Source organism: Ambystoma mexicanum, chromosome 3p (assembly GCF_040938575.1).
Source record: "Ambystoma mexicanum isolate Mex_15411 chromosome 3p, UKY_AmexF1_1, whole genome shotgun sequence".
NCBI classification, from domain to species: Eukaryota; Metazoa; Chordata; class Amphibia; order Caudata; family Ambystomatidae; genus Ambystoma; species Ambystoma mexicanum.
The window spans coordinates 218,627,903-218,644,240 of NC_090925.1; the positions used below are offsets into that span (position 1 = coordinate 218,627,903).

Here is a 16,338-nt window from a genome sequence, read left to right on the forward strand (position 1 = left end):
ACTGCCTTTGATAGGGCGGGGGGTGGATTGGGGCGGTGGTCGTGCAGACACGACTCGTTTGCCGCAGGGCCTCACCAAGGAGAGGCCATCTAACTGCATGTAAGAGGCAGGCTGCAGGATCTAGTACATGGAAGGCAGGGGGGTGAGTTTATAAATACCTCACCCTCCTAGGAGAATATATGGGTGCAGTTCACCCTGGAGACCCTGGATGCCTAGGCAGTTAGTCAGCAGCAGGCTGGCCTGTGGTGGCAAGGCGGCACGGGCCAGAGGGGGTCATCTCTGTACCCGGTGCCCAAAAGGATGATTTATTATGATCAACCATATTGATTATTTACCTATAACCATGTTTTGTATCAATAAAATCCAACGGCCTTTTATTGCCAACGCTTGAACAAAGTGGTGTGGTAAGTATTTTTGGGGGAGGAGGCAAGGCCGGGAGGCTTGATGCCAACCCGCAAAATAACATATGTATGTCTGCTGCATATGGGTTCAACGGTTATGTGGATTGAAGGTGGGCGGCCATTTTGAGGGAGGATGCTGGCCGGAGACATGTGGTGTGACAAGACAAGGCACAGGAAGACTATTCAATGGAGACACACTAGATTCATTTAAAAAATCAAAACAACCATTGTTAAAATATATGTTGGGTTTTATTTTAGATCTTAATTTCAATTGAACATAAATAATAAACATTACACATTGTAAAGTTCCGGTTGCAGCACATCCAGGGAAAATCCGCGGTATTGTCCACTGTCGCTGGGGAAATGTTGTCTAATGGCAAGTACCGCACAGGCAGGTATTACTCTCCGAACGCGGTGTCCGAGCCTCCCGTGAAGCCACCAAGTGAAGCAACGATAGGCCACCAGCCTGTACCACCTGTGAAAATGAAAGATGCAAACTGTATTAAAATGACAAAAATTTCTAATCACTGTCGATTCAGGTAAAAAATGTCATTCTGCTTTGAAAAAAATTCTATCTAGAAAATGCACAATATGGAACCAATTTACATGCGTTCGAATGATATGTAGATGTAATTTTATATGTGGGAGACGACCATGAAATAGTAGTGGCATCACTGACATCACAACTAGAGTATACTTACTCGTTACTCGGATTACGCGGACGAACAATGCCGCGAAGTTCGTGCATAAGCACCATCATCATCCTCAACACGGTCCGTGAGAGGCAGGCTTCCCTGAACTCTGGCAGCTCGGTGATGCATTGCGGACTTGGCTCGCCTTCCGAAATGTAGGACAAGCACCCGGAATTTTCACGGCAGCAGCAGTTCTCCTCCTCAGTTGGCATTAGCTCGCACCGATTGCACGTGCACCAGGTGGAGACGCCGTCCATGCGACATGGTCCAGGCTCTTCATCCGTTGACTGGTCCTCCCAACTGCCGTCCGAATCCCCATCGCTTTCGCGTGCTTGCCTTTCCAGTAGTTCTTCCTCGGTGTACTCGGGCTCGTACATATACGGCATTATTGTAGCCATTGTGTGGTAAAGAAAGTAAAATAATTTACAGAGATGGTACAGGTGTTCACAAGGCCTAGAAGCGGCGAAGGTAGCTGACCAGAGCACAGAAACGAGTCACAGAATACTCAAAGTAACACAGATAGAGTAATGGAATCGAAAATCTGCTGCTGTGTGTTGTGAAACGGTGTGTTTATACTTATTGAGGAAAGAGGCGTCCTGCCATTTCCATGGCGACACTTCATTAGCTGAGGCGCAGCGATTGTTGACACGAAACGTGCTTTGGCATTGGGAAATGGGCAGTTCGCGTCTGCTGATGTCAGGCTCAGGGGCGGGGGATTTGATTTAGTGCCGCAAAAGCAGGTGAGCCAGGGCGATGGGGGGAAATGATAGGATTATCAGAAAATGGCGGTGCGTTAATGGACGAAAAGTCGGGTAAGGTCCATAGGAAAGTTTTCTACGATCTACCGATTTATGCTTAAAAACACATGGCCGAACCGTAGGGACAATAAAAAAAAAAAGTCCCGGAACTATCCTTTAAGTACCTCAAGATTTACAAGCTGTTAACCACCTAAGCTGGAATTAGACATTTTGAGTAGGCACCAATCTGCACACAGCATGATAATCTAGGATACACTTGCTTTCAATACTAAATGCAATATATGGTTTCCTGCTTCTTGCAGGACTATGTAAAGGAAAGGAAGGCTACAACATAGCCATTCCATTTAATTGGCGGCATGCACATTATACAAATGGAAATGATCAACAGAATGATCGCTGAGACTGTCCACAATAATTGCTCTATCAGTAAAACTACTATGTTACCAGTGGCGAGTATTTGTACCCATGTGGGGGCACGAGAACGGGCTTCCTGGGGCATCATCAATTAGGTGGCACAGCGGACTCATGCAATTGCTTACCAGTCAGCATTTGCATCTATAATGGAACTAAAAGAAGGATTTGGGAGAAGCACATGCACTAGCATGATACCATGGTCATATAGACCTTGCATTGACCTTTGGGTGCTTCACGCAATCTGCACAAAACTTTCTGATTGCCCATATTGATCATCTAAAGTATGGGATGAGGGCAAATGGGTTAATGAAACTAATTAGAACTAAGGTTTTTTTCTGGTCTTATTCTAATATTTCATTGTCCTGTGTTTTGCTTGCTTTTTCTTTGTTTCACCTACGTGCCAGCAAAACATGACTTTGGTATTAATTTTATCTTCTTTTGATACTGCTATATTTTGTGATGACATTTCCATAACCTTGTTCGAATTATCAGCCTTGAAGACGACCTAGTGTCGAACATGTTGGCTGTTTTGGATTATAATACGTTTTGTTTCTTGCAACTCGTGTACTGTACATAAGAATTCGTGAAATACGTTGAGAATCACCAGTTACTATTTGTAGGCTAAGCGTGAATCACTGGTACAATCAACTAGCTCTTACACAGCACATGAGGTTTAGGGTGCAACCTCACAGTACTAGAGACGGTTATACCCTTGTCTACTTCTGACAAGGGAAATTTCCCTTACAACATGGGTCAGCTCACTGCGGCTGAGGGGGCACTTGGTTTTGCTCTTCCATTATGTGTGGTCGCCTGATATGCAGGAGCAGCCCCTGCCACAGTGCTCTTTTATTCAAAGAAACGGGCCACTGGCAGATAACTGGGACATGCAAGGAACAAGCCAAACTTTTTCAAAGGTTTCTTTGTTGTAGTATGTCAAGAATTTGTGATCTCAATGTGAATGTTGTTGAATCCTTCATCTGGGCTTCTTGTCTGGCTGACATGGCATGGTGTTTTGTGTTTTATTTTTTTGTCCTTCCTTTGTGTTATTTGCAATCAAGAGCCTGTGTTACTCCCTTAAGCAAGCAGTGACTGGGATGGTGAGATGGTAGTGCCCCGGGGCACGAGTAGCAGGAATGAGACCATTGTGAATTTCTCTTAACAGAAACTCCATCCAGCATGTACACTGCTGCTTGTCTGGCCCCTTTAAATTGTTTCAGGTGCAGGAGGGCAAGGATTGCAAACATTTTGAGGTTGTAATCTATATTCCCACACCGCCACTGGTTGAAATCTCTTATTGTGAGAGATCTGAGGTCTACAGAGATTGTCCCAAAAGGAGGCATAGCATGAAGGGGGCAGGGGAGCGTCTGTAGATGGAGAGAAACCTGAAGGTGTCTCACCCGCTAATCCCACGAGATCTGTCATCCTGGTGGCCAGGACACGGCCATAGCTATTCGATCTAGTTCCTGGGGGTGGACCAGTAAGAAATCGGGCGGAGAGGCAAGCTGGCTACCGTGGAACTATCCTTGGCTCCAGAAAACAAAGAAGCCAACGGGTTCAGCACAGCCGGTGAGTCAGAGGAACTGATGGTGTTGAGCCCAAGGTTGCAAGTGGGAACGTTTTGAACACAAGGAATCCTAAGAGAGAGGCCTTGTGTATGAACTTTAAAGAAATCCCAGTTAAGGTCCTGGTGCAGAGGGGTCTGGCGCCACGTGGGCGCTCATTTGAAAGACTGACTGGGACCTGTTTAAGAAACTACAAGAACCAGAATGCCCTAGGAAGCGGTGGCATGAGGCGTTAGAGTGGTCCTATAAGGGTTACGTCAAATCCTTTATACAATCGAAAGTCTGACCCATTGCCAGATTAAAGATGGTGGAAGGGAACCCCGCTTTCTGATAGGATTGTGAACTGTGGAGTAAGGCAAGTGTGAACCATTATTTCGAAATTAGCAAACAGGTACATGAACTGTGTTAAAGACAAGCCGTAGTGAACCCGACGGAGGGAGGCCCAACTTGCAAGGAGGATCTGAGCCCGGCAGGCAAGAGACTGGAGACTTGGCTGTGAACCTCATACTGACAAGGCCATGGAGTGTGCTGTGCACGAGACTCCCGCCTTGTCCCGTGCTTCAAACGTAGGGAAGGGAGACCCAGCCATACCATCCTGAATTCATTTCATGAACACTTTTGTCTTTTTTGATGAACATTATCCTGTTGTTTTTTTATTTTTATTTTTTGGGTGTAAATTAGCAATAAGGATTGCCAATAGGTTTTTCTTTTAGTACAGGCCCTGTTTATTTGACAAGACACCACTAGGATGGCCCTATTATTGTTTGATGGTCGTAGCTTGCTCATGTCATAGATTTAGGTTTAGATTGGGCGTTTATCTCCACCATTATAAAGTTCAATAAACACCCTTGAGCTGTGATCACTTGTCTGTCTTTACTGGAGCCACCATGAGTTCCTTACAGAAGGAATGCATTTGAGGTGGAACAGAATAGGATGACATCTGAGGGACATTTAATTTTATGTCATTCTGTGTACCATTGGGATTACTGTTCTGTTGGCAAGTTTAGAATGTTGTTTTCTGAAGGAATAACATTGTGTAAAGCTGCTGACTAATAGTCTGTAATTCAAGTTTCTGTTCTAACTAGCATGTGGACGAGGATCAGGCAGGAATGGTAGGGCTGATGGGATTTTGACATGTATAAAACAAATGTCAATGATATGTCACGTCTCACAATCTCTTTCCAGACAGTCCAATGATTCAAACTTTCTTCCTCTGCTGATTGAAGTGACTGGCCATGGGGAGCCTCTTCCAGTTGGCGCGGACCTTTGTGTCCTGTCGGAGCCCTCTGAGTAGCACATGCCGGGCATTTTCGCTAGGTAAGTGACACTGTCTCTACACCGCTGGGCTTCAGGAAGTAACCTGAAAGTGTGCTCTATTCTGTGTGCTATAAATGCCTCTTGCTGCGTTGTTTATATTCAGCCCCTTTATGCAGTTGACTGCTTCCTGTAGGCAGCACTCTGACCTGGTGGATCTATGGTTTAAAAGAAATTAAAAAAAGAAAATACAAATGCCTGGGGCAAAAACTACTCAAAGACCAATTATTTAAAAAAAATAAAAATGAAGGTAGATAATGTGTCTGGCCAGAACCATGTGTGTTATTGGTGCCTTTGTGAAACCAGTTTTACTCTATCCCAATCCAGTTTGCCAGTGACATCACAGCTGTAGCAACTCCTCTGGATATTACAAAGTACTCGCAAATTGCTGCTTGCATCCATTGTACACTATACAAGATGGCTGTCAGTAGTGTCTGTGAAGGGTGGGCACCCTCTTTTATTACAGTTTCCCCAATACCATTCATTTACATACGGGGAAGCTAGTATAGTCCCACATTTAAAGGCTTTGCTTTATTTGGTATTGGCCTATTTGACCTAAAACATTTGACCTAATGACCATTTTTGTGTGGTCCAATTGGACCTTTTTTATGTGGTCCAATTTGACCTTTCTGCCACTTACCTTGATTTTCTATTTTCTTACCTCCAATTTCTCTGGTTTCAATTAATAAAGGATGCTCTGAGAAACAAAATATAATTTATTGTATTATTGATTTTTATTTTTGAACACTTCAGTTTACAACATTTAAAATGAATATAAAAGGCGATTCCTCACTAACAGTGGTACATTGTCAATGAAGTTCACTGCGAAGGCCATGCTTCATAAGTAATCAGACCAGAGTCATACTTTTCTTCTATTTCAGTTTTTTTGCTTTGCGCGATTTTTGTTTCATTTTTTTTGAATTATTGAGTTTTCCTGCTCTATAACACACTCAAAAACTTCCACAATTTAGGTTTTGCATGATGAATGTGCACATTTAAGCCATGATGCCACCCCTTAAGTTTATTGTTAGTTTTTGATGACCCGTTGATTATTGCCGAAAAACAATTCCAGTAGTCCATTTTAATCTTGGGAAGTTAAAACGTGTTTGACCACCAATCCATGTTTCATCATAGTAATTTAAAAATTCTGTCAATTCATTATGGCTAATTTATTATTTTCATAAATGATTCCACTACACTTTCTTTCGGGATAAATGCTAATGCGCATAGTTTTTTAATAATTCGCTATCCTTGCTATACTTCTTTTGTAGCCCAGGTTTCTGTAGGTTGCGACACAGGGCTTGGCTGTAGTGAAAATAGCAGCCCTGTATTGAATTCATCAGGAATATTTGGTTCACAACTTTAATTGCTGCTAATTCATAGTCCATTGAGCATATTTTCCCTGCATTGGGCATACTTCCTTTCAATTTGGTATAATCTTCTCTGTAGTTTTGTTCCCCCTTTTCTCTTATTAATATGTATACTAGAGGAAAACATCTTTTACTCCATGCACACTGTACAACTGTATAAATGGTTTTGGACAACATTTGATTTTTCCATCTAGCATCCAGTTTTTGCTTATTTCTAAATGAGTCAAGTATCTGCTTTACTTTGTTTTGCTTTTGTAATGCATACATTTTTCACCCTGTAGTGTTTTTATTTTTAATTTTTATTTTATGGCTGTCTGGAATTTCCACATCTCCCACTTTTTAGGGATGATTGGTAATCTCTAGTTTCTAAATTTCTCTGGTAGCATCTCGTCAGCCAAATGTGGTGGAATCTCCCCTAATATCTGTCTTGACTAATTGTCCACGTGTACTTTATTCCAATGTTGCCTTTCTTTTCATCTCGTGTATCTTTTCCTTTACTTCCATTTTAACAATGTTTGGTTCATGGTTATGATTTTTTGTTTTTTCAATATTTTCACCACTTGTTATTGCTCTTCATCTAAAATTAATTATTTTATATTCTATGCATTTCCGCCATTTTTTTCCGCCTTTAAATCTTTCCATGTTGTAAATATAACCATTTATTTTCAACTGTTCTTTCCCTGTGGTACACGCAATGTAAACTGCCTTTACCATTATGTGATTTACCTAAAAAATAAATAAAATTCGATAATAGTCAGTCGGGTGTCATCTTTGCACTTCATTTATGATTTACCTTTTAATTATTTCAATACACTTACCATCCTTGGTTATGTTCCAATAGATTATTTATCCATTAAAAACTAACGATTTAATAAAATAACTATCTCTCTGTGCTTTCAGGTTACCTCCAACAACGTTTTAATTAGCCTTCAACTCAAAACACTCAGTTTTTCTAGCAAATCTCTCGAGATTTAATTGTAGCATTCATTACTCCTAATCGCCCCTCCTCTTCCTGATTTATAAAGCCTTTCAGTTTAAATGATTACATTTCTACCACGGCTCGGAGCAACGGTATGCATTAATCTTTGCCCATGAGAGGCGAAACCTAGACTTCCTTTAATGTAAGTTGAATTTAAATATGATTGTTTTGTGATCGCCGGAACGAAGGGTATGTGAAATAAATCCTGTTATACTTTCTTAATGACAACGTGAAAAGCCGTACCGTATACCATACAATCTAATGTTTATGCGGTCAACTTTTTTTTCGTTCAGTTTTCTGCCATCAAGTTTATTTCGAGCAAACCACACCAGTCCCTTTATTTGGAGCTAAGATTAATGTTTTCTTTCCGCCCCACTCTCCGACCAAATGGATTCAACATGTAGGATTTCACTTTACAATGGTCTAGTTATCTAGGTAGCAATGCCCCCCAGGTTTTAGATTCCCTTTCTTGGTTCAACTAGCTGTGTATTGGGAATCCTGTTTATTTACATATTTAATATCTGCTTTCCACTGAACCATTGTCCTTACATGATGATGTAATTGAATAACCACAGGTAGGAAATGCACCTGTTCCAGGTCTACCTCAGAGTGGTTTTTATATAGAGTGATGGCATGTGTGCATTGTGTAGCTAGCATGTGTAATGTAACAGTCACTTTTTAGTTGTGGCAAAAAAATTGGCACAGCCAACTACCTATTCACATATATTAGTATGGGTTTTCGGATTTCTGTAAGCATGCAAAGTAATTTGGCTTGCTGGTTACTTCCTGGAGAACTCCTGTTCTTTGCCTGAGAAACCGTTCTGATGCTAGTTACTGCAGACTTGGGTTGAATCCCTGGAGGGAGATGTCCCTTTTCATATTGAAAGGAGGAGAACTCTTTTCCTGCTTCTCTGAAAGCTGATAACCAGGGGATTCTAGAATGGCTGGCAGCGGAGTAGCAGCTTCTGCTCTGGACCTCTCCCTGAAGACATTTATAAAGCATTTGTAATGAGTTCCAAGAAAAAGATTGGTGAAGCTGAAAACCCTGCCTCGAAGAAGCCCAAGCAGGTTCCTTGGATGGAGGATACCCCCAGCCTGTCAGATGTCTACAAGACTATTCTTCAGGTGGCCCAAGATGTCAGTGATATTAAGCTGACTATGGCTGAGCTTAATGTGAAAACTGGGCAGCTGGATGGCAGGGTCACTGATTTGGAAAAGTCCTCTGACTATGAGCTCTGAGATTGCAGGAAGCTTTCAGGCTTACAATAACATGAGGTCTGATTTGAAGAAAGAGAAGGAACAGCGCCTGGATTTGGAGTTGAGGATCAGGGCAAGAAACATCAGATTGATTGGTGTGGAGAACTCTGCTGATGATGGTGAAGACTTGTCTTCCTTGGTTTTTCAAGTTTTTAGGGACAGTTTTCATTGCACTACTATCAAGTTGGAGGACATTGATAACATCTTTAGGGACAAAAACACCTGAGGGACAAAGCAAGACATATCTTGGTATCTTTTTTGAATCTCAGGTCTAAGGAAAGCTTGATGAAAGCTGCCAGGATGGTTGGGAATGCTGCATTCAAAGGTAAAGCTGTCTTTGTTTATCCTGACTTTCCTAAGGAAATCCTCATTCTGAAGAGATCCTTTCGGGGGGCTAAAGAATTGGCCAGGCAGCTTGCACTGAGGGCTTTTCTCAGTAAGAATAACGACTTTACTATTGCCTTTCCTGATGGTGAGAAAAGCACAACAGATTCTGCACTTGCGCTAGAGTGGCTGGAAACATATAAGAAGGGCCTTCCTGTGCCTTCCTTTATCATGGAGTGACCTGGGACCTGCTTATGCCCCCCTCCACCATCCCCCTCATGGTATTTTGGTTTTTTGTTCTCTTAACATGTTTATTTTCGCAATGTTTACTGTAAGTTTGGACTTTTAAAATGGCGCCGTATATGGATGTCAGTTAACGTTTTGGTGTTTTAAATAAGGCTTTGGAACTTCATCTTGTCTTCGTTTGTCATGTGGATTTACGTCTTGCTCAGGATTCCTTCTCAAGACTCGGTCCGTGCTTCATGCAGCTTTCACCACTGTTTGACTTTCGTGCCGTAACCATGCACGTCCGAGGCCCATGTCAGCTGTTCGGGCCAGGGTTTCGTTTCCGGGCTGGCTGCACAACAGTGGAGTGCTTGGATCATGGTCGGCTGTGCAGTTGGTGAAGCTCACAGTCTGCCTGACTTGTGAGGTGGAGCGGGATGGCGTCATCGCCAGGACATGCCCCCAGACACTACGAGGTATGTGAGAATGGGCCAGAGACGGTTTCCGGGGATATGATGGAGCCATTGGAGGTTCTGGTATTGATTGGCCCCCAGCCTCTTCATGTTCGGGAGGCTGGAACGCGCAGTGTGCCCTGCTCGGGGGCTGCTGTGCTTGTTCTGCCCTGCTACTTCATATATCTCCCCAGCACCAGATCCCAGGTGCAATTCACTCGCTTATGGTGAACGATTTATGGAAAGCAAATATTGTGTGCACTTATCGATATACAAACATGTTTTCAAAAGGGCTTGGAAATACATCTGCATCATTACGCAAGTTTTACGGTGCATGGACTGAAGGGAAATTTTATAGCATCATGTTTCTTGCATCGCAGCGCTTTAGTAACAGATCTGATCCATTTCATCCTTCGCTTGGAAGGGCTTCTTGAGCTGCATGCAAGGCCCTCGCCTATGGCTGCCACACTGACAAGTGCATTCTGGCAGCGTTGACAGTTGCAACAACTGTGGATCATCTTGTTTTCTGGACAAGGATGCTGGTTTTGGGATTTGGTTTCCAAGTTTGACCTAACTGGATGTTTACGTGTGTTGGAGCGATGACCGATGATGACTATGGATTTCTGCCTCATATATGGGGTTTTACACTGCATTTTCTTTACTCTTTTGCATGTTTTTCTTCATGTATTTTTGGTTACAGTACTAGGCTCACCTTTTTAGCGTTTTCTTGATGTGATGCATGTTATATCACAGTAGATTCAAATATTTTATAGATTCAGTTTGGTGCCTGATTCAAAATGTTCTTTTGGTTTTATTGGGGGTGGAGGGGTAGTGGGGGCTCTTGGGTATGTTTGTGATTTTTCTTCCTTGGTTTTTGTTTCTGCACTTTTTCTGGTAATAATTTTTTCTTTGGACTTAACTACTTTTTTTGATGTGATATTTTTGGATTCTGGGTCCCGTGGGAGAGGTCCTGGGGATGGTTCTGAATGTTGTTTAAATTGTTCTTTGGGCTGAATAGACTTCGCAGTCTTATCTGTTCTGTTTGCTTTTTACTTTGTTTTTTGTTTATATGTAAATGTGTGTTATTTTTCAGGTTTTTTTTTGTTCTGTTAATGCTTTTGAGGTTTTTGACCTACATGGTTTAATGATGGCTTCACACACAGGTGGGACAGTCAATGATCTATGTGATGTCTCTTGGAATGTGAATGGGGTCAATAATTTGCTAAAGAAAAAGAAAGTGTTTCACATGTTACAGGACATGCATGCTGACATCCGTTTCTTACAGGAGACTCATATTTTGGCGGATGAAATTTCTAGGTTGGAAAAGGAGTGGGTTGATTCTGCTTATGGCTCTTCCTTTTCATCAAGGTCCAGGGGCGTGGTCATTTTGTTTCGGAAGAAACTACCTATTAAAGTTTTGAGAGAGTGTGCGGATAAGGATGGTCGGATGATTGCCTTGTTGGTTGAGATTCAGGGGGAATTGTTGACACTCTGCAATGTGTATGCTCCTACAGTAGATGATGGCTCCTTTTTTAGAATGGTAGCACAGTCCCTTTTTAGATTTGAGTAATTCTAATATTCTACTGGGGGGGGGCTTTAATACTGTAATTGATCTGATGCTAGATAGAAGTCAGGTCAGGCGAGTCCTACGTTGTGATCATCACCATCGGGCGCTTAGATCGCTCTTGGAGGAACATCATTTAAAGGATGCGTGGCGTCTGGTGAAACTGGACAAACGTCAATACAGTTTCTTTTCTAGTGCTCATGGTGTGTTTTCTAGACTAGAAATGCTTTTTACGGGTGGGAATGTGTCGGAAAGTATTGACTCAAGTGATATTGGTAATATTTTGTTGAGTGATCATGCCCCTGTTATGATGCATTTGAGACTTAAATTTTGATGTGAGAGGACTTTTTCATGGAAAGTGAACACCTAGATCTTATTGGATGATGATATATTGGAGCGGATTGTTTTAGAAGCCAAATATTTTGTAGTGGAGAACCGCTCAGAAGAAGTCACTGTGGCGAACACGTGGGAAGCCTTTAAATGCTGTATGCACAGTGTCTGTTTAGGGCTGTCTAGTGGTAAACTGAAAAAGGAGGAGCGTAAAAGGCAAGATCTTGATCTACGTATTGGTGGGATCTCTCGGGATCTGATGCTTGATCCAACTGACTCGGTAAAATTAGCAGCTTTGAAAAAACTTAAAAGAGAAATGGAAGACTTTTTTGTCGCTGAGGGCTGAGCGTGGTTTGTTCTATTCTAAATGTTCTTATTTCGAAAAGGGTGAACGTTGTGACAGATGGCTGGCATACCGGTTGAAGAAAAGGATCTTGGAGACTGCAGTTGCTTCTATGGTTATGATATGATATGGTATTTGTAACGCGCCTATACACAGGTGTTTCAAGGCGCGACGAGGCAGGGAGGGGAGGAACAAGGGGAGACAGACAACAATCCTACTAGGCCAGGCCGCGCATTCAGATCGCGCAAGTGCAGGGGTGGGGGAGGGGGAAAAGTGCAAGTGCAAGGGGAAGGGGAGGGGGGGGGGAAGTGCAGTACAAGGTAAGTGGCGTAAAGTAATAAATAAATAGGGCCAGCTGGTGGCAAGTGCAAGATAAGTGCAGAACAAGTGCTGGGGAAGGGGGGGGGGGCTGTAGGGATACAGAGACAGTCCCGCAGTGCAGAGGGGTTCCAGGGCATCAGTGCAAGTGGAGAGTGGCTGGGCCCAGGACCGAGGCCGTTTAGAGTGGTCCAGTTGCAGGATCAGTGCAGTTTCAGTGAAGAATTAATTAGCTGTTCAGCAGGGGAGAGGGAGAGGGAAAGCAGAAGCAAAGAGGAAGGTTTTGAGGTGCTTCCGGAACCGGAGATGATTCTCCTCAAGTTTCAGGGAGGCAGGAAGGCTGTTCCAGAGGGAGGCCCCTGCCGCAGAGAGAGATCTACCCCCAGCTCGTTGCTTCGAGAAGCGGCTAACCCTTAGGGAGTTGGAGGCGGATGAGCGAAGGGCTCGGGAGGGAGATGTTTGGGAAGAGAGAGTTGAAGGTATTTAGGACCCAGGCCCCAGAAGGCCTTGTGGACAATGCAGAGGGTTTTGAACTTTATCCTCGCAGCCACTGGGAGCCAGTGTAGAGATTTCAGTCCTGGAGAGATACTGTCCCTGGGCTTGAGGCCAAGGACAAGTCTCGCAGTTCTGTTCTGGATGAGTTGCAGAGGGCGGAGAGTGGAGGCAGGCAGATTAAGATAGAGGCTGTTACAGTAGTCCAGCTTCGAGAGAACCAGGGCTCGGGAGACGGTGAGCTTCTGGGGGAAGGAGAGGAAGGGAAGAATACCTCTGAGGAGGTGCAGCTGGTAGTGTGACCTCTTGGTGACGTCAGAAATATGAGGAGAGAAGGAGAGTGTGGAGTCGAAGATGACCCCAAGGTTTTTTGCCTTGCAGGTAGGAGCAGGGAGGGGGCCAAGGGAGGCAGGCCAGAGAGCTGCAGGGAAGGAGGGAGTGGGAGTACCGATGAGTAGAATCTCAGTCTTACTGGCATTAAGGCAGAGGTCATTGGCGGCACACCATTCTTGGATAGCAGACAGACAGTCAGAGATGAGGGAAGGAGAGGGGGAGGCTGAGGGTAGCCTGAAAATGAGCTGGGTATCGTCCGCATAGCACTGGAAATTAGGGCAGAGAGCGGCGATGCGGTGGGCAAGGAGTGCCAGATACTGGTTGAACAGCCAGGGAGAGAGATTAGATCCCTGGGGGACACCACAGGTGGAGAAAAAGATGTCGGAGAGGAAGGACCCCAGTTGGACCTGGGAGGGTCGATTTGAAAGGAAAGAGGTCAGCCACGCCAGAGCCTGACCAGTGATACCCAGGTTTTCCCGGAGACGGTTGAGCAGGATGGCATGGTTGACCGTGTCAAAGGCAGAGGAGAGATCGAGCAGAATGAGAACACACGGAGTGTTGGAATCGAGGTTCAAGAGCAGGTCTTCGCGGATGTTCAGGAGAGCAGTTTCCGTGCTTCTGGCAGCTCTGAAGCCAGATTGATGGTCATGAAGACTACCAACAGATTCAGCATGGAGGTTAAGCTGGGAGATGGCCAGTTTCTCCAGGAGCTTGCCCAGGAAGGGAGTGATGGAGATAGGGCGATAGTTGGCCGGGCAGGAGGGGTCAGAAGAGGGTTTCTTGAGAAGAGGGTGCACAAGGGAGTGCTTGAGGGGGGGGGGGGAAGGGAAGACTCCAGAGGCGAAGGAGTGGTTGCAAAAGTCAGCCAGGCCAGGAGCCAGGGAGTCGATGTGGTCCTTGATAGTTTTGGAGGAACAGGGGTGAACCTGTTTAGACGAGACTTTCATTGATCGGACTTGTCTGGAAACCTCGTCCGCAGAGAAAGGTGGAAAGGCAGAGAAAGAGGGAGGAGGGGTGACCGCAGAAGGGCCGGGTAGGGAGGGAGGGAGGTGAAGGGAGGAGAGCGAGGACAGGATGTCCTGAGTTTTAGAGATGAAGTGAGAGGCCAGTGCAGTGCAGAGGGCCTGGGAGGGGACAGGAGAGGTAGAGACTGCAACAGGGTTGGCCAGCTCCTTGCAGATTTTAAAGAGTTCGGCAGAGTTGTTTGATGCCGCAGAGATGCGGGCTTGGATAAGGGCTCTCTTCATTCAAAAGAGGAGTAGGTCTGCGTAGGAGTGACAGTGGCAGGAATCCACTCAGGGAAGATAAGGGCAACGCCACTCCCTGCACGGTTAGGCCTGGGCATGGAGAGGATCTTGTAACCGTCAGGTAGGAGTGTGTCAAAGGTGGTGGCAGAGCTGGCTGTGAACCATGTCTCAGTGAGACAAAGGACGTCGAGGTCCAGTTCCTCAAGGAGGTGACAGATATTGGAGGAGTGCTTGATGGCAGAGCGAGTGTTTAGTGTGGCAATGTGGAGAAGGCTGTCATCCTTGAAGAACTTCCGGGGAGGGGTACAGATCAGAGGTACGCCCTGCGGAGGTATTGAAGAAGGGGGTGAAGAAGGAGCACGAGAGGGGGCAGGGAGGGAGGGTAGAGGCAAGGTAGCCAAGGATAGAGGAGGGGGGACAGCAGAAGAGGAGAGGAAGTTGATGAGGTGTGGGAAGCGTCTATCAAAGAGCTGAAGGTTGCCCTGAGGGCCTTGGACCAAGACGGTCCCATTAGCGTAGACATTAATGATGGCCTTAGAGGAGCGGAAGGGGGCCAAGAGGACATCCCAACGGGTGCCACCATTAATGGGAGAGGAGGAGAAAGGAGAGAGCACAGAGACCATATGAAGGGTCCATAGGTCAGGCGAAGGCACGAAAAAGAGGATGTCAGTGAGAGTTTCCTTAGAGTAGGCATTAGAGTAGGTGTCAGCGATAGGGAGGCCTGGGCTGGAGACCAGGATGTCCTTTTTAAACTTTTTCCTACCAGATTTAGTGAGGAGAGCAGGATAGTCAATGGAGAAGCAGTTAGAGAAGATAGGCGAGACGGAGAGCACCATGGAGTAGGAGGGAGGGGGTAGGGGAGGAGACAGACGAAACGAGAGCACGCAGACAGGAAGTGAGTGGCAAGCACAAGTTACCACAATTAGAGCAAACAAACAGTGAAGCGTATTAGGTACCGGGCCACCTAAGTTTGAGATTCCTGCGAGGGGAGAAAAACACCCTAGTATACCACAGTTCAGAGCAAACAGTAATGCGTATTAGGTACCGGGCCACCTAAGTTTGAGAATCCTGCGAGGGGAGAAAAAACACCTTAGTATACCACAGTTCAGAGCAAACAGTAATGCGTATTAGGTACCGGGCCACCTAAGTTTGAGAATCCTGCGAGGGGAGAAAAAACACCCTAGTATACCACAGTTCAGAGCAAACAGTAATGCGTATTAGGTACCGGGCCACCTAAGTTTGAGAATCCTGCGAGGGGAGAAAAAACACCCTAGTTTATCACAACTGTGAAAACAGTGAGGCAAGGCCCCATGCGGATGTAACCAGGAGTAGGAGGGGTGGGCCGGGGAACGGAGAACAGGTGGAACTGGCGCCTGGCGTCCCCTGCGGACACCTGCAGACACACAGGGAGCCGCACTGTAGGAGTCGCCCTTGGCCTGGGGCCCTTAGCCGCGGGGGCTGCCGGGCAGAGGGCTGCCCAGGAGGGGGGAGGTTATAGGCGGAGGGAGAGGAAGGGGGGGGTGTGGGCGGGCAGGGAGGCGGGGAGGGAGAGGAAGACCAGGAAGTGGGAGGGGGGAGCAGGCCAAACACCGCGCTAGGAGCGCGAAGAACAATAAACTATTTTCTCAGAAACAAAACACTCACGGAGGCCCAGGCCGGGCTTCCCAGGCCTGCTGTTCCCCTCAGGCCACCGGCGACCGCTCTCCACGCTCAGCTGGAGAAAAAAAGAGACCGGTTGACCGGGAGGGTAGAATTTACTTTTGATCCGAAAAATGTACTTCTACATGGATATATATATATATATATATATATATATATATATATATATATATATATATATATATATATATATATATATATATATATATATATATATATATATATATATATATATATATATATAAATGAGGCTGGTATCACTGGTAGGGGTGAGGACGACTTTGGCAATTTCAACCTGCCTAAG

At 45.2% G+C, this 16,338-nt stretch overlaps 1 protein-coding gene across 1 annotated transcript in view; it reads left to right on the forward strand.

Moving 5' to 3' along the window:
• MRPL51 (mitochondrial ribosomal protein L51) overlaps positions 1–16,338 on the forward strand; it is a 63,521-nt gene that overhangs the window by 23,242 nt on the left and 23,941 nt on the right. Inside the window, exon 2 of the mRNA XM_069650692.1 lies at positions 5,013–5,144. Within this exon, the coding sequence (XP_069506793.1) occupies positions 5,063–5,144 (82 nt within the window). The 5' untranslated portion in view covers positions 5,013–5,062. The remainder of the gene's footprint in view (positions 1–5,012; positions 5,145–16,338) is intronic.